We start from the raw sequence: 24711 nt of genomic DNA on the forward strand, positions 1-24711 counted from the left end.
GCCCATCAAAAATGAAACTCTGAGATGGGAGCTGAGCCCATTATGTTTGACATATGGTTCCCCAAAGAGCAGATGAGCATTTTCCCAAAGATCCTAGGGCAAATAATGTTTGAGAACATCCAAATATCAAAATACCTTTTTGACAGTTTTCTTTCTTTTTCTTTCCTTTATCTCTAATTGTTTGATGTATTTTCAATATTTGAACTGGGGACTCATATCATTACAAGAGGAAAGGGATAACCACAAGTCTTCTTCAGCTTTGTGAAAATATGGACATTGTTTCACTCCAGTACACAGCTGCCCCAAGAGCTTGAAAGAAGGTAGTAAAAGATGAAGTATCAATGTATTAAGATGTATTTGGATTTTCCAAAAAGAGCAGGAATCTAATCTAAATCTAAATAACCTATCACCATTTAGCTAACTATCTAGGTCTCTACTGGCTACAGGGAGCATTGGATGCTCACATGGTTAGGGTGCTAGTTTGATGATCAGCAGGCTCACATTCAAGTTCATGTTGCTGCTGCATGTTCGCTTGGGCTCACATCATTTGCTCCATATGCTACCAACACAACAGTTTGAAAATGGGTGTCCATGAAAAGATGTGTGCATCTTCTCTTAGGGAATGCCGTGAATCAGGATGAAAGAATAGGCCTTTCCAAATATTTTATTCCATGTATGGAACAACATCACCTGAAGATTTTATGGCTGCAACCCTTTTGGAATTCAAGAAAGCCATGAATTATTGACTGTTCCCATAGACTGTTGAGGCTGGGATGCTGTTTCCTTGCGTAATACTATCTGATTAATATAAGAAATGGTTCTTTATGTTTAAGAAGTTTTCATGTCTATTGCTGCAATTTGAAATTATTCTAGCCATAATGATAACTGTCAACTGTGGAACATGGTGGTAGTAGATAAAAATTAGACCTCAACAAATAAATATTAAAAAGTCTCTCTTAAACTTTTAAAAGCAATGGCAGACAGAGACCCAATGTACCCACACTCCACCAACAGTTATGGGAAAGAAAGATCTTCCCAGACAGAGATTAGTCAAAAATTGAATTAGTGAACAGTAGAATAAGCCAAGGATTGAGGTTAAAAGGCTGAGGTTCAGGAGGCATATTGATTAACCCATACTGGACAATGAATCTAAGGTTGGTGTAAATTTTCTGATAAGGTGCAGCTATTGGCAACAAAGGGACAGGCACATTTAAATTGATGACCCCATTCTTTTTTTAGAAGAGGGTACCATGGATCAGTTTGGCTCTCCAAATTCCACAATATGTCCTGAGGCTGGGGGGCTTTGCGTGTTCAAGACCTTGATCAGTTGGCTTCTCTTGTACCTTGTCTGGCTGATAAGAGATGGATTAGGGGAAGTATTGAGATGCTTTAAGTGGCAAATAAGGCAGCCATGTTATCCCTTAATTTTTGTATTAACTGCTTCTCAAAACACCCCAAAAGATGATAAACCTTTGCTTTCACACATACCACAGATGCTGTAGTTTTTTCAATGATATAAAATAGATATCTTTTTTATTTTGATAGAAACGTTGTGAAGCTCATGGTCTCCATGATTTAAACCCATTCATATTTACATTCATGAATATTATATTTTCTTCTTGATTAGCTATTGCCTACCATTCTGATTAGGGCTTAGAATCATTATCTACCATTAAAAATAGATAAAGGGAACTTTTCTAGGTTCTGAAGTGAACTTGTAAGAATTATGTGCCATATTGATATGGCGATGGAAGGAAGAATGCCTAACCTCAAATTGGGAAGAGAAAAAAAACCTACATCCTGAAAGTAACTAATTAGATTACGTTCAAGGGTATGGTCTTAAAATCAACTTTATTTTTTCATTAGCTCCTCCTTCTTATTCAGATCAGGTCTCAGAACAATGATATAGCATTTGGGGGAAAAGATGCAGAGCAGTAATCCAGCTGCTGAAGCCAAAATGGAGAAGATCTCCACAGCCACCACGTATTTTCCCTTGGTACTCAAATAGGTAGGAACAAATGACACCCAGACACTGCAAAAGACCAACATGCTGAAGGTGATAAATTTGGCTTCATTAAAGCTGTCAGGCAAATTTCTAGCTAGGAAGGCCACAGTGAAACTGACAGCAGTCAAGAACCCCAGAAAGCCAAGCACTGTATAAAACATAGTAGTTGAACCTTCGTTACATTGTAGAACCATTTCTTCAGCTAGGAAGCGCATGTCAGAATCTGGGAAGGGAGGAGAAATTATGAGCCACACCAGACAAATGCAGAATTGTGTCAGGGACAAAGATAGGACAATAGAGAGAGCCAGTCCTTTCCCCACCCATTTTCTCATTTTGGATCCGGGCTTGGTGGCCATGAAAGCAAGGACCACTATCATTGTTTTCCCCAATATACAAGAAAGAGCTACAGAGAAGATGATGCCAAAAGCAGTTTGTCTCAAGAGACATTTCACTTGGTCAGGTTTCCCAATGAAGAGCAAAGTGCAAAGGAAAGAGAGCAGGAGAGCAATGAGAAGGCTGTAAGTGAGGTTCCTATTATTGGCTTTAACAATAGGTGTGTCCTGATACTTCATGAATATCCCGAGCACCACAGCTGAGATGACAGAAAATGAGACTGCAATTGCTGCCAAAGAAATCCCCAAGGGTTCTTGATAAGTTAGGTAAATTATTCCTTTTGGAAGGCAACTATCCTTATCCTTGTTTGAGTATTGATCCTCTGGACATGGGAAACAGTCATCCAAGTCTGAAAAAGAAACCATTCATAGAAGCATTATTGTTTTGAAGTATCTTCATTTCCAATTACCAATACAAAATTACCTTTATTTCCAAAAATATTATATCTGGAAAAAAACTGTTTACAATTTTTCAAGAAAACATAACAACAAATAATTCAAATGTACAGATGTTCTGAGTTAGAATAAACTAATTGGTTTTATCACCAAATAGCTCACTGAAGTTTAAAAAAAAATCAAATGTTTCAATATGATGTGAAGCTCAATATTTTCAATCACCATGTTTATTCAAATATTTATGTATAAAAAACTAAACCCCCATTTACATTTATTATATCATTCATACATTTAATATAATCCTTTGCTTACCCAATTGATCAGCTATCTTCCCTTCTGGACATATTTTACAATCATAACAGCAAGGCAATTTTCCTTCCATTTTCATCTTGCTATGGCCAAGAGGACACTTGTTGTTACAGATAGAAAGAGGTAATGCCTGCTCGTAAATGAAATGAGAATTCCACAGAAAAAAAATCATTTTTGACAGATTGTTCTTTTCATCAATTTCACATATCCAAACTCTTCATATATACGTCAACTCCTAAAGTTGTCATTCTGAGCAAAGTGGGGGAGCCCATTCCAGTCTTATTTTCAACTATAGTTGGATCTCAGATTACTGCTGCAGGCTTTGGAGGGGTGCACCTCATTGGGGAATGTGATTTATTACACAGACTGAGGGGAGGGGAGGAACAGGGGTTAAGTTCAGCTATAGTTAAATAAGGCTAAGATCTGACTGTGAAAAGACCTTACGAAAAATAAGTTATCCTAATAAATGACTCATTTTCTTTTGAACTTTGTCTGAGGTTCATGAATCAATCAGGGCCTTTTTTTTGGAGTGGTGGTGGAACCTGACAAAATAATCCAAACATTTGTGTTGCAATTTCAAGTTTTATTCCTTGTATAAATTCACTGTTTAATTTATTTTTAGAAAAATTATATGCATCCATTTCTTTAATGAATTGTATTAAAACTTTGTATTAAATGGGAAATAGAAGCTACCAAATTAATGCAGAAGAAAAAGAAGAAAAAAGGGAAAAAGGAAAAATAAAATTACACAAACTTGACTAAAAGTTAGGGGGGGAGTTTCCAATTTATTTAGTCAGCAGTAGAAGAATTGTTACAAAGTTTTCTCTTACTCTAGGATTATTCATTTTTTTTCTAATCATTGAAAGTCCAATTAGAACTGTCTTTTTTTCTTCTTTCATGCAAAAAAATATGAGAGAGGTTTCCTGTCACCTATAAATGTGGATATTGGAATTTCTCTAATCAAGGTGTTTAATGTAAATATATTTGGAACTTCCAACTATCATCACCCAAGGAGATTATTAAAAATAATATTCTGAAATGTTGAAATCATGAAATTTATGTATGCCTTTTTTTAAAAAGTTATTCTTTTTAAATATTTTTTGTTTATCTTAAAGTACTGTATTTACATCTCTAAAGTACTTGCAAATACAGTTAGAAATAAATCCTCTGTACTAAGATGGTTTTATCTTGTTTTTACAATTGCATGCTACCTAGAGTTGGGCAGCAAAGTCCTCGATGTATGACCACAATTGGGCCCAAAATTTCTGTTGTTAAGTGAAAATGTTAGCTTTCCAAGTAATGCACCCATAGAGAGCAGAACTCCGAGCAGGTAGATTCCTAAAAAAGCCAAATTCTTTTCTCCACACTCCCATCCGATGGCAACCTTGAAGCCATAAATATAGCCTCAGCCAGGTTCATTCAGTGTTGAGTTGTTAGTTGAACTTTGCTCCATTTTATGACCGTCCTCACCACAGTTATTAAGTGAATCTCTGCAGTTGTTAAGTTAGCAACACTGTTGTGAAGTGAATCTGGCTTCCCCAATGTCTCGCAAAAGGTGATCACATGACTCTGGGACACTGAAACTGTCATAAATACCAGTCAGTTTCCAAGCATCTGAATTTTGTTCACATGACCATGGGGGAGCTGCAATGGTTGTAAGTGTGAATAACAGTTTTACATCATTTCTTTCAGCGTCATTGTAATTCCAAAGGGTCATTAAATGGACTGATGTAAGTGGAGAACTACCTGCAATGAATAACATACGGCCTGCTAAATGCTTGCTTACTCCAAAGGTTGTTGTGATTGTGATTATTTAATCATTTACTGCATCAATCCGTGGCTAATAATTTCAGTCAAAGGGAAAAATGAGACACACCTGGTTAAATATGAGAGGCCAAACGGTTTCCTTGTCAGAAATAGTGAGGAACTTGTCTGGGGGAGCCATGGGGTCAATCTTCCCAATTTGGACTTTAAGAAAGGACTTGTTTGGAAATGTGACCCAATTGAAAATATCAAGTCCAGTTTCTAATTCTCCATTGTGGCCAAAAGAAACCGGTTCACCAGCACTGTTGTTAAAGGAGACTTGTTGCAAGAAATGGTGAAGCTGAAGAAGGAAAAGAAGAAGGATAAGGAATCTTTGAAGGACATTGCAACATTTCAATTTATTTCTTTACATTTCAGCTAGACTTAATAACACATAAACTGTTCATTTTTGCTTTGGTCTGTACTATTTTTAGCAGAAGAAGAAGAAGAAGAAGAAGAAGAAGAAGAAGAAGAAGAAGAAGAAGAAGGGGAAGGGGAAGGGGAAGGGGAAGGGGAAGGGGAAGGGGAAGGGGAAGGGGAAGGGGAAGGGGAGGGGGAGGGGGAGGAGGAAGAAGAAAAAAACAAGAATTTTTGAATGGGAACATTTCAATTTATTTCTTCATATTTAAGCTAGACTGAATAAAACATTAAAGTGTTCTATTTTGCCCCTGTCTGTACTATTTTTAGCTGAAAAAGAACTATATTTTTATCAATTGCATTTTCTACTCTCAGGTGAAAAACTATCAGATGAGAATTCCAACATAAAATCCAGAAAGGGATTTTATCTCTTTGCTTTGAGTAAGCATTTCAGAAATTGAGAATCCGCTTTTCTGACATAAAGTGTAGGCAAGAGAGAATTCTCGGAGGTGTTAATTAACAAATTAATCTTGAAATTTTATTGATATGCTTGATTGACAAATTTGCTATTCAAAGTAACAGTATTCATATTTTCATTTTTTTTATTTTTTTTATTCATTAAATAAAAAATAAACTCAATCAACAACATTTAAAAATGTGTCACAACAACCATTGACTGGTGCTAATGGTTGATACGGGATGCTGCCAGCATCTTAGTTATCAACCAAATACCTTCTCATCCCCAGGTCATGATATTTTGTGATTTTTTTCAGTTCTTTTTCTCCAACTCTGGCATCTCTTGGTACTGCGATATCAATAAACTGTACATTTTGGCCCTCAACAACTGTGATATCTGGGGTGTTGTGTTCCAAATGATGATCTGTCTGTATTCAAGAATCCCAAAGGATTTTCATCTTATTTTTGTTACCTTTTTCACTTTCTGCTACCATGACTTTTGAAATACAGGTAACTCATATTTTTAGATAATGACCAGTGGATTAATTTAGCAACTCGGTCATGTCTAGCTTTGTAATCAGTTTGTGCAATTTTGCTGCATTCACATATTTAAATATGAAACAGTTTCGACTTTGTCGTTGCAAAGTCGAAAGTTTCGATTGTCCATGGATTTTTGCATCTTTATTTTCATGGCATTAGTTTGTAGTGCTTGTTTTTGAGCAGCCAATTTTAAACCTTCCGGTTCTTTCTTGATAGTTCCCATCCAAGCCCCTAACAAGTTGCAATCACATTTTTCCTGTAATATTTTACAAGTGCTATCCATTGAAAGTTTTGGTTTTCCATCTATTTACTGTCATCCAGCTATTTTCCTTACATTCTGCCCTTGTTTCTGTTGTTTTTATAATATTCTCCATTTTGACAGCCTGCAGCAATTTTTCTATACTTTGATTCACATAATAATTCAAACTTTGTTTTTCTTGTTCTACAGTTTAATGCATTTGCAATAGCCCTCTGACCTCTATTTTTCATGGCAGGTACAACCTGTCAATGACACTTCGTGTATGTAAAGTGTGGTATATATTCAAAAGTTTGATGATGATGATGATGACTATGTGGTTAATCTTTGGTGAGATTCACAGCTTTTGGGGCTGGTTGGTAGCTCAACAGCTCGAGTCCTAACCAAGGACCTAGGAACTGTTAAGGTAACGTCGAAGGATATAAGCTGTTCCAAATAGGGTGGTTTTTTGTAGAATCAGAATGTTCAAATCTGATAAATTTGAAATTTCCAGATAGCGAGGTAGTCCTTTAGGTATTGCTCCAAGGGCTCCAATTACAATTGGGACAACACATGATTTCTTTTTCCACAGTCGCTCAACTTCAATTTGCAAGTCCCAGTACTTTGTGATTTTTCTTGCTGTTTATCTTCAATTCGTGCATCTCCAGGTATTGCAATGTCAATGAAGCATACTTTTTTCTTTTCAACTATTGTTATGTCAGGTGTGTTGTGGGCCAAGTGCCTGTCAGTCTGGATTCTGAAGTCCCACAAGATCTTGACTTTCTCATTCTCTAAAAGCTTCTCAACCTGATGGTCCCAGTGGTTTTTGCTATACTCAAATCCAAACTTTTGGCACAATTTCCAGTGAATGATCTTAGCAACGCGGTCATGGCGTTGTAGGTAGTCAGTTTGTGAAATGTTGCTGCACCCACTGATCAAGTGGTCGACTGTCTTGTCTTTCTCATTACAGAGGCGACATTTCCTGTTGGTAGTAACATGTTGAATTTTTGCCGACATGTAGTTTGTGGCTAACGCTTGTTCTTGAGCTGCCAAAATAAAGCCTTCTGTTTCTTTTTTCAATGCTCCTGATCTTAACCAGTTCCAAGTTAGCTTTTGGTCAGCTTTGCCTTCAATACTTTTCAAGTATTGGCTATGCATAGCTTTGTTTTTCCAATTTTCAGTTTGCTTCTCAATTACTTCTTTCTTATATTCAGCTTTTGACTTAGTTGTCTTTAAAAGGCCTCCTTTATTTACTTCCTTAATAATTGGTTCTTCACTTTCTGGATGTAATAATTCAAGCTGTGTTTTTCTTCTTTCACAGTCTGTTTCACTTGTAGGAGTCCTTGACCACTCTCTGCTCTTGGTAGATACAATCAGTCGACATCACTTTTAGGGTGCAAAGCATGATTCATTGTCATAAGCTTCCTTGTTTTTCTGTCCAAATTGTCCAACTCCATCTGGGTCCAGTCAATTATTCCTGCAGAGTATCGAATCACAGGTATAGCCCAGGTATTTATGGCTTTTATGAAGTTTCCTCCACTCAGTTTGGACTTTATTATCTTACGAATTCGTCAAATGTACTTGGCTGAGGTTAATTCCTTGACTTTATTATGCATTAAGTCAGAGGCCTCTAAAATCCCCAAGTACTTTAGCCTTCTTCTGGTTTTACTGCCTTTATCATTTCTTCATTCTCAAGTTCTTTTCCATCATCTTCTATGACCTTGCCTGCTTTGGTTGCCATTGTTGCACATTTGTCAATTCCAAACTGCATACCAATGTCTTGGCTAAATTCTTTTGTGCTTTCAATTAATAGACTCAGTTCAGCTTTTGTTTTACCAAGCAGCTTCAAATCATCCATGTACACCAAGTGCGAGATTTTCACTCCTTTCTTTGCAAGTTCATATCCACAGTTCATTTTCTTCAAAATGATTGTCACTATTATTATTATTATTGCGTGGTTAATCTTTGGTGAGATTCACCGCCTTTGGGGCTTGTTGGTAGCTTAACAGCTTGAGTCCTAACCAAGGACCTAGGAACTGTTGTTTTTGTTGTTGTTGTTGTTGTTATTATTATTATTATTATTATTATTATTATTATTATTATTATTTGCCAGTTACATATATTACATTTTTCTAACTGTCTCTATATTTAAGCATTATATTTCTATTTTTTTTTTCATATTTAAATTTCAAGGACTTCTATATAGTTTTCAAAGCTATCTATAAAGTGTTCTAATTGTTAAAATAATAAAAAAATTAAAAACCCCACAAAACTGGTCTCCTATTCTGGTACTTGATGATTTCCCCAAATTTTGGATTAGCCAATATTACCTGCCAAGGTGATCGGAGGAAGAGATTCCATCTCCTCTCATTCATTTTTCGTCCCCCTTTGAGTTTGGCAGAGCGCATGGCCTTCAGAGCATGTGCCACAGCATAGACTGCATTGTAGACACTGTAACTATGTCCATTGATGGTGGTGTCAAAGACAGAATTAGGAAGAGTCTCCAGCTTCTCTTCTCCAGTGCAGATCCTTTCAGCATTCTCATCTGTAATATCACTGGAGAATGAGCATTCAAATGCATCTTTCCAGAAATCCCTAATGAAACCATCTTCTTTGTCAAAGTTTGGGTTTCTCTTCTGCATAAATTGCTGGAATCCAGCCAGCTCCTTTGAATGAATTGCAAAGGAAAGAGCACCGTGAAGAAAATCAATGTGAAACTGTCTTTGCATCAGAGAGGAGGTGAATTCCACCTGGGCTGTCATGATCCAAACTTTGGCCTGTCTCTCTTTTGGAATATTATCACAATTGAAAAAATTGATCAATAGTCTCAAAAGAATCATGCCTGTAATTTCAGCACTTAAAACGACTGCAGTGACTGTACTCTCCATTATCACTCTGAATATTTTTTCTGCATTTTCCATCATTTCAGCAGCTTCACTACCATACATCATTTGGGGAAGACATATTGAAAAGTCAAAGCAGATTCCTCTCTCTGAAAACATGGAAAGTCTCTTTTGAATGAACTTATCCCTATCTTCCTCAAACAGACAAACTAATCCAACCCAGGTCCATCTAAAATGCAACAATAAGTGTAGTATTGCTTTAAATTGATGGGTTTCATCTGGGAACATCCATTTGACAAACATTGCTGTTTCGGTATTCATCAATGGAGCTGATCCATATGTGATCTAAATGGAGAAAGTCAAAAGAACATAGCAGTAAAGGGTCTCTTCCAATGGCTCATTACAGAAAACCATCCAGGCTGGAAAAAATATTTTTAATGTTGCCTCTTTTTTATATTTGTGTTGTATTTGTGCTGATAAATAAATAAAGGGAGACTAGTATAGATCTATTTCAAGCTATCAGCTAGCCATACCCTTACTGGGATTTAAACCTGGGCTGTATTACATATTAAAGCACAAATACAACATTACACACACACACACACCAACGTATGTGTGTTTATTTACTAATCTTTGTGTTGGAGTGGGATTCAAAAATAGGGTGCTTAAACATTAGTTTTCCATGACATCTGCAATTTTGTACAAGAAACAAAAAGGTATAATCTTTTCAAGATATTTTAAATGACTTGCCTCAGATGTTTCATCTCTGTCACCCAAGTTTTGAATATAATAAATAGCTGTTGAACCTCTCATATTGATCTATTTTTTATCTCACCTGGGGAAATTTGTAGTTCCGTAGAGTGATTGCCATGCTGAGACAGGTTTTAATAAGGGGTCCTCCAATGACAGCTACTGTGTTGGTCTGGTCATTGCATTTGTAGTTGGGTATAAATTTATCCTTTGTAGATAGAAATTCCATTGCTAATTGATAAGTTGTAATTCCCCCCGTATAGTGAGTAGCAATATGGAAACCAAGGCTAACATTGGACAAAATCCCAAAACGTTCATTGATCTCCTTTACAACAAATGCCAGAGCCAAAGTGTGCTGGTAATTATGAGTGATGAACCTTCAGCGAGAGTTAGAAACTATGTCAATATATTTTTATTTCATATTGGACAGCTCTTTAAATTAATGCATATGTTTAATTTATACATATAAAAAATGCATAGATAATGATATAAATGTGTGCTTATGGTTTGTTCTGGACACCTGCAATTTGGTCACTAGCAAATAGCCCTAGATTGTATCAAGTAGGAAACACTGACCTAGTTGTGGCTACTTAAAATTGAGCTAAGGTAGCATTTAGTCTGACCCCATTTGAAATACTTTGTTCACTTCTGGAGACCTCACTTAAGAAAATGTATTCAAAAGATTGAGCGAGCCCAGAGATGGGCAACAAAAATGGTGCAAGAGCTGAGAAAAAAACACCAGAAAATATTGAGGCAGTAGTCTCAATATTAATGAAAACATAAGAACATGAGGGCATAACCTCCCAGTGACAGGAGGGAAGTTCAAAAACTAATTTTATTATTTCACAGAAAGAGTAATGGAGCCATGACCAAGTTCCAGAGGAGGGAGTGGATCAGTCATCGGTAACTGACTTAAAACTTGCTTAGGATAAACAGACAAACGTTTTCTCCCCTCAGTATCCTATGTCACTATCTGATTTCAATATTATCCATATTTCCTGAGAAAAGGAAGCCAGTTCACTTTTCACACCCTAAATGTATAATAGGCTAAAGGATGCACTAGAGGGTTTCTCTTTTATATATAGATGAAATGAAAGGCAAAAAAGTTCAAGATTGCCAAGAGAGCTTCTGCAAGTATTTAGATTAGTCAAACTTGTTTTTTTTTCAACAAGGGACATTGTTGAATGAAGGAAATTTCTTGAAGAGAATGAAATTCAAATACTTTATGATTAAAACATAATATTCTTCTAAATGTCAACATCAGTATTAGGATAGGTCTATAATTAACTAAGGACTAAATGTGGTCACTGGAACAGGTCACACCAACTGACAAGAAACTAATACCTTTAAGCATAAAAGTGAAAGAAAATACAGTCTTTAGGTGGCAATGTGGGGGAAGAGGAGATTGTGGTATGAGGAGAAGGTGAAGTAGCTGGATACTTACAAGTACTGATCAAGGACTTCAGAAGAAGGAAGGCTTTGAAAAGTGATTTCATTTGTAAGAAAGAAAACCTGATAAGTAATAGCAGCAATTATTAAATCTCCAGACTGATAATATTTATGAACAATTGGAAGAGGACTTCTAAGTTTGCAGGTGCGGGGAGGAGAAATGCACATCATAGTTGGAGAAAAAAGTAAAATCAATGTTCTGAATATAACATATTCACTGTAATATGTACTCATCATACCAGTGATGGGATTCAAATAATAACAACCGGTTAATCAAAGTGCTCTGAAACTTAACAATCAGTTCTCCCAAATGCTGAGAACTGGCTGAATCCGAACCACAGCATTACAGATATTAAACAGTAACTCCTATGTTACCATTCAACTAACTCAGTAACTGTGTCTAAAGTTAAGATAATGAATTTTATCTAAAGTTAGGAGACTAACAGAACTGGTCTTCTAATGAAATATCACAGATGAAACACATTCTCCCCATCCCCTCCATGCATGTCTGTTTTCTAAGGAGATATCAATGGAACACAATGTCTTAATCCAATGTCATCATTTTTACAGAGTTTGCTAGAGTTCCCTTAAGATTTGTAGAAGAAGGGACAATTAGTAGCTTTAATTACTAATCAGTATCATTCTTTGCAAGGATGCTTTGAGAAATAACAGAAAGAAACATATTTATCATATCTCAATAGATACTGCTGCATTGTTATTAACTTTGAAGAAGATATTTTTTGGCTTTTATAAAGTTTGGAAGAACAAATGGGGGAATGAGAGTTCATGTGCACAGAAGAAAACAAAACACAACTATAGGACAGAGTATGGAAATACATCATTTTTCTCAACAATTTTGTTTCACACTGAATACTTTACTTATGACACTTTGTTTCATTTAAAAACAAACTTAAATCTTAAACAATCTTAAAGCTTAATTTTATTGATGAAATTGTACAACACCCAGAGTCCCTCTCTGAAGGAGATGGGAAGTAAAGAAATATGAAATAAATAAATAAATAAAAATGAAAACAAATACAAATACAATAGCAGAGGTCTTCTAGTCCAACCCAGTACCTAGGCAAGAAACCCTACACCATTTCAGACAAATGGCTATCCAACATCTTCTTAAAAACTTCCAATGTTGGGGCATTCACAACTTCTGGAGGCAAGCTGTACCACAATTAATTGTTTTAACTGTTAGGAAATTTCTCCTCAGTTCTAAGTTGCTTCTCTCCTTGATTAGTTTCTACCCATTGCTTCTTGTTCTACCCTCAGGTGCCTTGGAGATTAGTTTGACTCCCTCTTCTTTGTGGCAACCCCTGAGATATTGGAACACTGCTATCATGTCTGCCCTAGTCCTTCTTTCTCTTAAGCTAAACATACCCAGTTCCTGCAACCGTTCTTCATATGTTTTTGTCTCCAGTCCCCTAATCATCTTTGTTGCTCTTCTCTGCACTCTTTCTAGAGTCTCCACATCTTTTCTACATCGTGGCGACCAAAACTGAATGTAGTATTCCACGTTTGGCCTTACCAAGGCATTATAAAGTGGTATTAACGTTTCACGTGATCTTGATTCTGCCCCTCTTTATGTAGCCTAGAACTGTGTTGGCTTTTTTGGCAGCTGCTGCACACTGCTGGCGCATATTTAAATGGTTGTCCACTAGAATTCCAAGATCCCTCTCACAGTTACTACTATTGAGCAAGGTACCACCTATACTGTACCTGTGCATTTCATTTTTCTTGCCTAAATGTAGAACCTTACTCTTTTCACCATTGAATTTCATTTTCTTAGATACTGCCCAATGTTCAAGTTTGTCAAGATCCTTCTGTATCTTAAGCCTATCTTCTGGAGTGTTGGCTATTCCTGCCAGCTTGGTGTCATCTGCAAATTTGATGAGTTCTCCATTTATTCCCTCATCCAAATCATTGATGAAGATGTTGAAGAGTACTAGGCCTAAAACAGAGTCTTGGGGTACTCCACTGCATACTTCCCTCCATATAGATGCAGTTCCATTGAGGACTACACATTGAGAGCGGTTGCTCAGCCAGTTTCGAATCCATCTGGTGGTGATGCTGTCCAACCCACATTCTTTTACTTTATCTAGTGGTAGGTTATGGTCTACCTTATTAAATGCCTTACTGAAGTCCAAGTAAATTATATCGATGGGATTCCTCTGGTCGACTAATTTTGTCACTTTTTCAAAGAATGCAATAAGATTAGTCTGGCATGATCAGTTTTTGACAAACTAAGAGATCTACTTTGAAAAGGAGTACTATAACAATTATTCAGTCTCTTGAAGACATCATCCTGGAATCAGAAGGTGGTGTCCATTAGAAATGACACTCTGGGATGGGAATTGAACCTTCTTGGTGGACGTATGGTTCCATAAGGAGCAGATGAGCATTTTCAGAGTGCTCCTTCTGCTGCTCTGAAGATCCTGGAGCAATCAGGAGAATGTTTGAGAATATGAAAAAATCAAAATAACTTTTGGAAGATTTCCTTTTCTTTTCTTTCTTTTCCTTTTATTTCCTTTCCGTCTCATTGTTTGATGTGTTTTCAATTTAGAGCCTGGGATTCTCATCATTACAAGAGGAAAGTGATCACCACAACTCTCTTTCAGCTTTGTATAAATATGGACATTGTGTCACTCCAGTACACAGCTATCCCAAGTTAAGAAGGTAGTATAAGCTGAAGTAATTGTATTAGTCAGTGAGTTAAGATATATTTAGGCTTTCCAAAAAGAGCAGGTATCTATTCTAATCTTATCTTATCTAAATCTTATATCACCATTTAACTAACTCTCCAGGTCTCTACTAGCTACATGGTACATGGAGGATCACGTGGTTAGGGTGCTAGTTAGATGATCAGCTGGCTCACATTCAAGATCAGGTTGCTTCTCAATGTTCATGTGGGATCTCAACACTTTCTCCATCTCCTGCCGACACAACAGTTTGAAAATCAATGGCCATGAATAGATAGTTTAGTACCATTTCAGACAGAAACCTATTAGGGTCATGAAAGGAACCCACAACTGAGTGTCCCCCAGACAATTGTTGTTCTTAATTTGGGTTTGAGTCTGGTGTTGAAGCCAATGATGGACGTCAGACATGAGGTGCAGTTTTTCTGATTGTTTTTTATTGGAGTACTCCAAGGAAAGGGGTTCCTGGCTAAAATGCCAAGAACCAAGAAACAAGGATTAAGTAAACTTTATACATTTTCACTAAAGGAGAAGGCAAGACAAGGTGGGATAATAAGAAATATCATCTAATAAACATTTTAGTAATAATTGTTCTATTGGTTTTAGCTGTCCATATTCCTAAGGCTTGGCTAATGTATGCCTCTGGAGTAATCTAATACACATTTCATTTGCTGCCAGCCATCTCTATTCCTAACTTTTAGCTGAGATCTCAAAGTTGTCTAATTCTTGGGAGGTGGGGCTGACGTCGTGATGATCTGATTTGCAATCTTGAAGCTCCAAGATCGCTATTGATATCTCTGTTGCTGGACGGTCCTTTTGGACCTAAACCATCCTGTAGAGTTGGTGATAGAGAAGGGCGCATCCTGCTGATCTCAGGGATATTGGAAAATCCCTGGTTGATCAGGGAGAAGCCCTTTTTTCTGGCAATAGAGAAGCAGCCATCAAAGCTGCTGAGGTTGGGACAGCTCCAGAATGGAAGGAAATACTGGAGAGAGAGTGTGTCGAATTCGTAAGATAAATTTTACTATTAGAGAAGAGAATACCCCAAAAGATCAAAAGTAAAGTTAAAATTGAAGACAGAAGAGGTTAAGCGGTGAGATTGAGCCTGAGTCAAACTAAGTGTTTTATTTTTAAAAAATCTTTTTATTGATGGAATTTTTACAAATGCTTCTTATTTTTCAATCTGGACTAGTGTTTTTTTTCTCTTCTATTTCTCCCTTTTTTCAATACTTACTTATTAAGACTTTCTTTTTCTTTTTTCAATGCTCTATTGCATTTTCTTTTGCATTTTTGCATTTTCTTTTTAAGAAATTTTTCTTTTTTTCCTTAAGTTTGGAATATAAAGAGGGAAGCAAAAGTAGAGGAAAAGAAGTAACACTGCCATCTAGAGGCTTGGAGGCTTGGAAACATTGTTTTTCTTTTCTTCCTTTGAACACTTGATTTACATTTCAAAGTCTCTGAGCTCGTTTATTGAAAATGATAGCGGGATAAGCACAGACTGTTTATACAGGTGCTCCTCTGGGGTACTATCAGTAGCTGGACTGGAGTGAAAAGAAAGCTTGACTTTAAAGAGAAAAGATTGCAGTGAACTTGCTTGGAACTTAATAAAAAAAGCCTTGGATTCTATATAGTGGCAGTTGTTTACTATCTGGAGGAAAAGACCAATATAAATGATGTTGCAGCACGAAAAAGAAAAGGAAATGACATGGCAGATGATTATGCGAAAAATCCAAAAAAATACATGAACAGAGATCATTGAAAAGAGAATGGAGAATATTGAACAAAGAACAGGAAGAATAGATAAAAAAATTGAGAATATTCACAAACAATGAAGAAATATGAGGACAGATTTCAAAAAAAAATGAAGAAAAAGATGAAGAGATAAGAAAAATGGAAATATTGACAGTAGATTGAGCGTGGTTGAAAAAAACAAGAGTGGAATATTGGAATGGGAGAACAATAGATCAGAATTTTACCTCAGATTCCAGAATATAGAAGAAGAAAAGGATGAAAATTTGGCAGAAGTAATGATAGAAATTCTGGCAGAAGCATCGGTGATAGTCAAAGGGAAGTTGATGGAAGGACAAGACGAGGGGTTTTGAGTCTTTACAAGATATGCAGTGAAAAACAAGTTGCCAAGAGAAGTCCATACAAGATCTATCAAGAAAGCAATTAGAACACAAATACTACAAATGGCAAGAGATATAAGATTGCACTACTATTGGATGGATACAGGATGATGTAATGAAATGCTATAATAAAAATTAATTTAAATTTAGTTAAACTTAGAATATTATGCATAAAATGAAGTAATAATAGTTATAGTCAAATAAATTTATTTATTTATTTATTTTATTTACTGCGCTTCTAGACCGCCCCCTCTCCCAAAAGGGACTCGGGGCGGTGTACAGTCCATGCAAAGAATACATCACAATATAAAAATAGGTAAAGTTAAATATGGAGGAGGTTAAAAAGAGAGTTAAAAGAACTGTACAGTTAAACAGTATATATAAATATAATTTAAAACCCCTAGAAATATCACACAAATTAAATTAAAAGCAATTCCCCTAAAATAACCAGTTAATAATATGTCTACCAGGAGGTAACAGTTATAATTATGCCAGGCCTGCTAGTCGGAACAGGTGAGTCTTCAATTTTTGTCGGAAGGAGCGGAAGTCAGTGGTGGTTCTAATGTCGGGGGGGAGGTCATTCCAGAGGGTTGGGCCCATCACAGAGAAGGCCCTACTCCTTGGTGTCGCCCGCTGGCATTGCCTAGTGGACGGCACCAGGAGAAGCCCCTCCCTGTGAGAGCGAATTGGCCGCAGGTATGTGTGTGGGAGGATGCGATCCCGCAAGTAACTAGGTCCTGTGCCATGGAGCGCTTTGAAGATGGTAATCAACACCTTGAAACGCACCCGAAAAACCACAGGCAGCCAGTGCAGCTCGCGCAGGAGAGGTGTTATGTGGGAGTACCTAGTACTCCCCATCACAGCCCGCATGGCTGCGTTCTGGACTAACTGCAGTCTTCGGGCGCGTCCCAAGGGCAGCACCATGTAGAAAGCGTTGCAGTAGTCCAGGCGGGACGTCACCAGTGCATGAGTGACCGTGCGTAGGGCATCCCGGCCCAGTAGGGGGCACAATTGGCGCACCAGGCGAACCTGGTGGAACACCCCCCTTGCCACGGCTGCCACATGGTCATCCATTGACAGCCGGGCATCAAGGAGGACGCCCAAATTGCGTGCCCATTCCACAGGGGGCAATTGTTCGCCCCTTATGGCCAGCGATGGAATCAGCTGGCTGAACCGAGGTGCCGGTAGCCACAGCCACTCAGTCTTGGAGGGGTTGAGTTTGAGTCTGTTGTCCCCCATCCAGACCCCAACGGCTGATTAACAAATGATTAACAATGATAATAATGTCTATACATTATACATAAACTAGATTGATAATATGAAATTTTATATAAATTGTGAGGACTATGGAGAGGATGCACAAAGGTTTTTATTTTATCTCAGGCGCTTGAGGCAAACATGAGGCTCTATGCTTGTACAACCATTTATTTCAGAACCTAACAGACATGAGCACCAACAGTCGCTCTGACAGCTCTTTTATACCCCGAGCTGTCAGAGCCACAACCAATAGAATTCTTCAAAACCTGCCCGCCTTTAACTAAACTCCATTGGCCCAATCACTGGCTGATTGACAGGGAAGGCGGCCACGTACATATGTGACACTCCTTCTGCCCGGTTAGAACATACATAGTCTTTTAGGTATGCAGGTTTAATATGGGCCCTTCCGGAACGCCTGGGGCCTGCCACAACTTCATTCAGGTTCTGCCCCTGCACCGAGTCTCGGGATGTACTGAGGTTGCTGCTACCTGTAGACGACGTCGCACGCCTCATTCCGTCATCCTCCTCAGGTAAGTCATCCGACGAGAATGAGGCGGTCGTGCTTGGGGAACTTGTTGTAGTTGGGCCAGGCTCCAGTTCATCCGGACAGTCAGTATCTGTGTATGTTGAAGTTTATTTATTTATTTATTTATTTATTTATTTATTTATTTATTTATTTATTTATTTAAACTTATTAGTCGCCCCCTCTCCCCACAGGGACTCGGGGTGACGTACACAAGCAACAGTCAGCACAGTGTCGTACAGAGGAGGTAAAAAATAAATAAATAATTACAATACTGAAAAAGGTTAAAACCCCAATAACATTAATAGTTTAAAAACTAAAATAAACAATTAAATATGACCTAGGGGTGGAAAAGTTGTCGAGTTATGCCAGGCCGGCTAGCCGAAACAGGTGGGTCTTCAGTTTACTGCGGAAGGAGCGGAGATCGGTTGTTGACCTAACTGGGGGGAGGTCATTCCAAAGGGTAGGGCCCGCCACAGAGAAGGACCTACTCCTGGGCACCGCCCTCTGACAATCTCTAGAGGATGGCACCCGGAGGAGACCCTCTCTGTGTGAGCGAATGGGCTGCAGGGATGTATGGGGCAGGACACGATCCCGCAGGTAACTAGGCCCTATGCCATGGAGCGCTTTGAAGATGGTAACTAACACCTTGAAGCGCACCCGGTAGGCCACAGGAAGCCAGTGCAGCTCGCGCAGGAGTGGTGTTATATGGGAGAACCTCAATCTCCCCATAATTACCCGCACGGCTGCATTCTGTACCAACTGCAGTCTCCGGGTGCACCTCAAGGGGAGCCCCATGTAGAGAGCATTACAGTAGTCCAGGCGAGATGTCACCAGCGCATGAGTGACTGTGTGCAGGGTCTCCCAGTCCAAAAGGGGTCGCAATTGGCGCACCAGGCGAACCTGGTGGAACGTCCCCCTCGCCATGGCTGCCACATGACCTTCCATAGCCAGCCGGGCATCAAGGAGGACGCCCAATTTGCGTGCCCGTTCCACCGGGGCTAATTGTTCATCCCCGATGGCCAGCGATGGAATGTGCTGGTTGTACCGGGGTGCCGGAAGCCACAGCCACTCTGTCTTGGAGGGGTTGAGCCTGAGCCTCTTGTCACCCATCCAGACCCGCACGGCTTCCAGACAACGGGACATCACTTCAACAGCCTCGTTGGGGTGGTTTGGGGTGGAAATATACAGCTGAGTGTCATCAGCGTACAGATGATATCTCACCCCAAAACCACAGATGATCTTGCCCAGCGGTTTCATATATGTGTTGAACAGGAGAGGTGAGAGGATCGACCCCTGTGGGACCCCACAAGTAAGGGGACTCGGGGTCGACCTCTGCTCCCCTGTCAACACACATTGCGTCCGGCCAGAGAGGTAGGAGCGGAACCACCGCAATACGGTGCCCCCGATCCCCAACCCCTCCAGACTGCGCAATAGGATACCATGGTCGATGGTATCGAAAGCCGCCGAGAGGTCTAATAGGACAAGGATGGAGGAACAACCCCCATCCTTTGCCCTCCAGAGATCATCCACCAACGCGACCAAGGCCGTCTCCGTGCTGTGACCGGGCTGGAAGCCGGACTGGCGCGGGTCTAGATAATCATCTTCCTCCAGGTGGCGCGGGAACTGCTGAGCCACCACACTCTCAACAACCTTCGCTAAAAAAGGAAGGTTGGAGACCGGACAATAATTTGCTAGCTCCATTGGGTCCAGAGAAGGCTTCTTGAGCAGGGGTCTCACCACCGCCTCTTTCAAGGCGGTTGGTAAAAGGCCCTCACCCAACGAAGCGTTCACCAGTCCCAGTAGCAAGCCTCGTGAACCCTCCCAGGAAGGACACGGGTCCAGTAAACATGTGGTGGCTCGCAGTCGCCCGCGCAACCTGTCCAAATCTTTGGTGACAACAGGGTCAAACTCCTCCCAGCGTGGAATCTCAAGACTAGCCTCGGACGCCCCCTCTGGAGTACTGGAGTGGATCCACCCCCTCCGGATCTGATCAATTTTATCCTGCAGATATTCCCCAAACTCCTCTGCCCTGCCCTGCAATGGGGGGTCCCACTGTCCCTGCGACAGCAGGGAGTGGGTCATCCGAAACAGGGCGGCAGGGCGGTTCTCTGCGGACGCTATAAGGGTGGCACAATATTGACGTTTGGCCACCCTTATTGCCACAAGGTAGGTCCTTAAGTAGGCTCTTACCTGTGTTCGATCGGATTCGGAGTGGGAGGATCTCCACTTGTTCTCTAGGCGTCTCCTGTGCGTTTCATCGCCCTTAGCTCCCCGTTAAACCAGGGGGCCCGGGTCGATCGTTGCCAACGGAGAGGCCGCAAAGGCGCAACCCGGTCCAAGGCTCCGGCGGCCGCACTGTTCCACGCGGCCACCAGGTCCTCTGCCCGGGAGCGGGACAGGTCTGCAGGAGGTGGCCCAAGCTCCGCCTGGAACCTATCTGGTTCCATCAGACGCCTGGGGCGGAACCATCTGGGACCGTCTGGTTCCGCCTCCCCGTGGCGGGGAGTAGCGCCAGGGAAGTCCAGTTGGAGAAGTGAGTGATCTGACCATGACAGGGGCGTGATGACTAAATTCCCTCTTCCCAGATCACTCGTCCACTGGTCGGAGACAAACACAAGATCCAGTATGTGGCCTCTTTCGTGTGTGGGGTCCCGAACTACTTGAGTCAGATCCATGGCTGTCATGGAAGCCATGAATTCCCGGGCTGCCTCGGATGCCTCTCCCGTCGACGGCAGATTGAAATCCCCCATCACTAATAACTTGGGGGTCTCAATCGCCATCTCCGCGATCAGCTTGAGGAGTCCAGGCAGAGCCGGTGATGTATGGTGGGGAGCCAGGTATACTATCAACAGACCCAACTGACTCCCTGGGCCCCATTTCACGCCCAGAGACTCACAACCAGATGTCTGCGACACAGTGAATTCTCTTGGAGCCAAATCTTCCCGGATGATTATCGCTACCCCACCACCCCTACCTTGGGCCCGTGGCTGATGGAATACCCGGTAACCTGGAGGGCACATTTCCCCGAGGGGCAACCCCCCCTCCGGGCCCAACCAGGTTTCCGTTATTCCTGCGAGGTCCGGCTCCCCCTCAGAGATCAAGTCCCTGATGAGGGGGGCCTTGTTAACCACAGACCTCGCGTTACATAACATCAGCCTAAGGCCCAGGCTCTGCCGATCCTGTCCACCTTGACTGCGGGGGTTGGTACAAGCGACCGGGCGTGTCCAACAGCCCCGGTCTCCCAACCGACTGTGCGTTCTTCTGGTGTCCTCGCGCCCGCCACTCCCTACGACCGTCGCTATCGGAATCCCCCATATAGGAATGCTGTATCATCTTGCCTCCCCCACTCCGCTCCCCTCCATCCTGATCCCACCTGTTGACCTGGCTGTATCCATACTCCCAGGTTGAATAACCCTCCCCCCCTCCCTGGAACCCCTTAAAAATTTTTAAAAACATTTTGCTAAAAAAAACCTAATCCCCCGCTTCCTCCACCTCTCTGGGTTAATAAACCCTTCATCGAGGTGGGCCCTCACCAGGGCAGGGGGGCATATCTGCGAGAGGGGGGACCCTCGCAGTCGTAGAATGTCAGCCCTAGAATACATTATGATGTTAATCAGTCCGTGAGTATGGCTATGGCAGGGTTTTCTTTGCAATAGGTCCAAGAAGTAAATAAATGTAAATAGGCCAAGATGTAAATAGATGTAAAAGGTAACTAAAAGGAGAGAGGAAGCCTACATCGCCAAACCACAATAGTCTAACAGTCCACCATCGAGACCCAGAGGTAGTTCTTAAGGTGCTTCTTGAGTTCTTAAAGTGTGTAGAAACCACAAATCGCAAATCCATGAGGGTGGGGGGGATGGGGGGGAATGGGCAAAGTGCCAAGGCCAGTTTCCTGGCCTGTTGATCTTCTGGGGGTCGCCCAAACCTCCGGCGACCCCCCTGGCTTGCTTCTTTGATCCCCGCAGCTCCTCTCCGCCCCCCCAGTCTCCTAAATAGGCAGCTCACCGCGGTCAGAGAGGTGGAAGAAAATATGGCGCCCGGTGTTCCAGCGCCATCTCCGCCGCTGCTGCCATCATCGCCATCGCCGGTCGGGCCCACACGCCGCCCCCGAACAAGATGTAATTCGTTCTCCTCCTCAGCGACTCACTCACTCCCCTCATAGAATCACTCCTCCGCTCCTCAGCTGTCTCGCCGCTGTCTGGCCGCCCTGGCAGCCACGCAAACCTCATCCTCCGCTCTTCCAGTTTTTCCAGTTTTTCGGCTGCCGCGGCCCAGCCCCAGCATTCAGAGTTCAGCGTTCAGCGTTCTCGCCTCTTAGCTGCCATCCACAATCCTCAATCCTCGATCTCCTGTCCATCTGGCTGTCTGATTCTCCCGGTTCTCAGCTGTTCCCCCCGGGTCCCAGTTGTTCTCAGAGACAGCCAGGATTGCCACTGACCAGCTCTAGACCCCCCAGAATGACCGGTGGGGGCTGAAAGTGCCCGCTATCCCTGCCAGGGAGCCCCATCATTCATGGAGCTCTAGGAAGGGCCGCCATTGCCCCGGAAGCTCCTCCTCCCGTTGTCTTCGGGACGGTCTGTCTCTGGTCTGAACTGCGCCTTCGAAGTTGGTCTACATGGCGTCGCCATAACCACCCGTCGTCCAACTGGACCCTATAAGAACATGGTCCTGTTACCTGTATAATCTCACCTGGAACCCACTTGGGATCCCCTACACAGTTTCTCACAAATACCCTTTCCCCTTGTTGGAATGTGCGAGTGGCATTATGTATTACAGGATTGTCTGATTGGTATGTAGGGTGAAGGCGGTCTAAAATTGTGCACAACCTACAGCCCATAAGGAATTCAGCTGGACTTTTTTCAGAGATAGGACATGGTGTTGTGCTAACAGATAAGTGCTAACCTTGTGTTCCCATGGGCCTTGCCCCATACGGCTGAGTTCTTCCTTGGCCGACCATACAGCACGTTCAGCCCCGCCATTGCTCGCTGGATGGTATGGAGCGATTAGTGCCTGTCTTATGCCCAAATTTGCCAAAAATGCTTGGAATGTGGCTGAAGTTAGTTGCAGCCCATTATCGGACACTATAGTGTCGGGAATTCCATGGGTTGTGAATATTTTCTGTAACTGTCTTATTGTAGATTCAGAAGTAATGGAATGCATGGTACAGAGTTCTACCCAATGTGAAAATGCATCTACTACTATTAAAATTGAGTGCCCCTGTATGGGGCCTGCAAAATCTATATGTAGTCTCAACCAGGGGCCCCTGGGTATTTCCCATTCCCTTGGTGGTGGTGCTGGAGGTTTTGGCCTCGAGCTTTGACATGGCAGACATGCCGTCACCCAATTGGATATGTCATTGTCCATTTTGGGCCACCAAACATACCCTCTAGCTAATGCCTTCATTCTGGAAATACCTAGGTGGCTGGAATGTAAATGCTGCAGTACTTCTGTGCACAATGCATTGGGTACTACTACACGCGACCCCCATAGTAAGCAATTCTTGAGTTCAGATAACTCGGACCTTCTTCTTAAATATGGTTGAAATGTTTCCGTAATTTGGTTATTGGGCCAACCCCTCCTAACCCATTCTAGGACTTTAGAAATTGTGGGGTCTGCTTTAGAATGTGCCACTATATCTGTTGCAGATAGTGGTAGTTGCAACTCATCAATAAGTAAGACATCGCTCACTGGAGCAGGATCGTTCGTCAATGCTGGAAGTGGACACCGACTGAGTGCATCTGCATGTCCCAATTGTTTCCCTGGTCTATATTCTACTTTATAAGAATAAGCTGTGAGGAATTCAATCCATCTCAGCATGCGGGGTGATAATATGTTTGGTGTGGGCTTGTCCCCGGCTATAATTCCTAATAGGGGCTTGTGATCTGTATGTAGTATGAACTTCCTGCCATAGAGAAAATGGTGAAACTGTTTAATGCCTGCTATGGCTGTTAATGCCTCCTTGTCCAATTGTAATTTCTTTCCGATTTGGACAAGGAGCGGGAAAAATATGCAATGGGAGCCTCCATTCCATTGGGTAGTCTGTGGCTCAAGACTGCACATATGCCATACGGGGATGCATCAGAGGCTATCAACAGTGGAAATGATTCATTGTATTTGATTAATACGGCTGAATGACATCAGCAGAGATTTGACAGTCGTGAACGCTTGCGCTTCACGACTGCCCGATTTCAAGTTGCTGAACTGTCAAGTAACCTGTGTAAAGGCTCCGCTATGGATGCCTTATGGGGTAAAAACATCGCATAGAAATTTATTAGTCCTAGAAATGCTTGTAGCTCAGCTCTATTAGATGGTGTTGGCGCATTGTTGATTGCCTCCACTTTAGTTTTAGATGGATGGATACCTTGAGCATCAATTTGGAAGCCTAAGAATTCTACGGAGGAGACCCCGAAATGGCATTTAGACTTTTTAAGTTTTAGCCCCTTTTCCTGAAGTCTTTGCAAAACACTTCTTTGATTCTGAATTAATTCTTGTTTTGTGTTAGCTGCTATAAGGATGTCGTCGAAATAAGGTAACACCCCAGGAATTCCTTGTAATGTTCTTT

At 41.4% G+C, this 24711-nt stretch overlaps 1 protein-coding gene across 1 annotated transcript; it reads right to left on the reverse strand.

Annotated features, from left to right (window-relative positions):
* Positions 1-1851: 1851 nt before the first annotated feature.
* Positions 1852-23128, reverse strand: LOC309400275 (vomeronasal type-2 receptor 26-like; the record flags this gene model as incomplete). Its single annotated transcript, XM_081968689.1, has 6 exons — positions 1852-2747; positions 3106-3232; positions 4979-5206; positions 8824-9681; positions 10172-10463; positions 23052-23128. 6 exons carry the CDS (start codon positions 23126-23128, stop codon positions 1852-1854), a joined length of 2478 nt encoding a protein of 825 aa, XP_081824815.1.
* Positions 23129-24711: the final 1583 nt, after the last annotated feature.

The sequence above is a fragment of the Natrix helvetica genome, assembly GCF_964273705.1.
Source record: "Natrix helvetica genome assembly, chromosome: W".
NCBI classification, from domain to species: Eukaryota; Metazoa; Chordata; class Lepidosauria; order Squamata; family Natricidae; genus Natrix; species Natrix helvetica.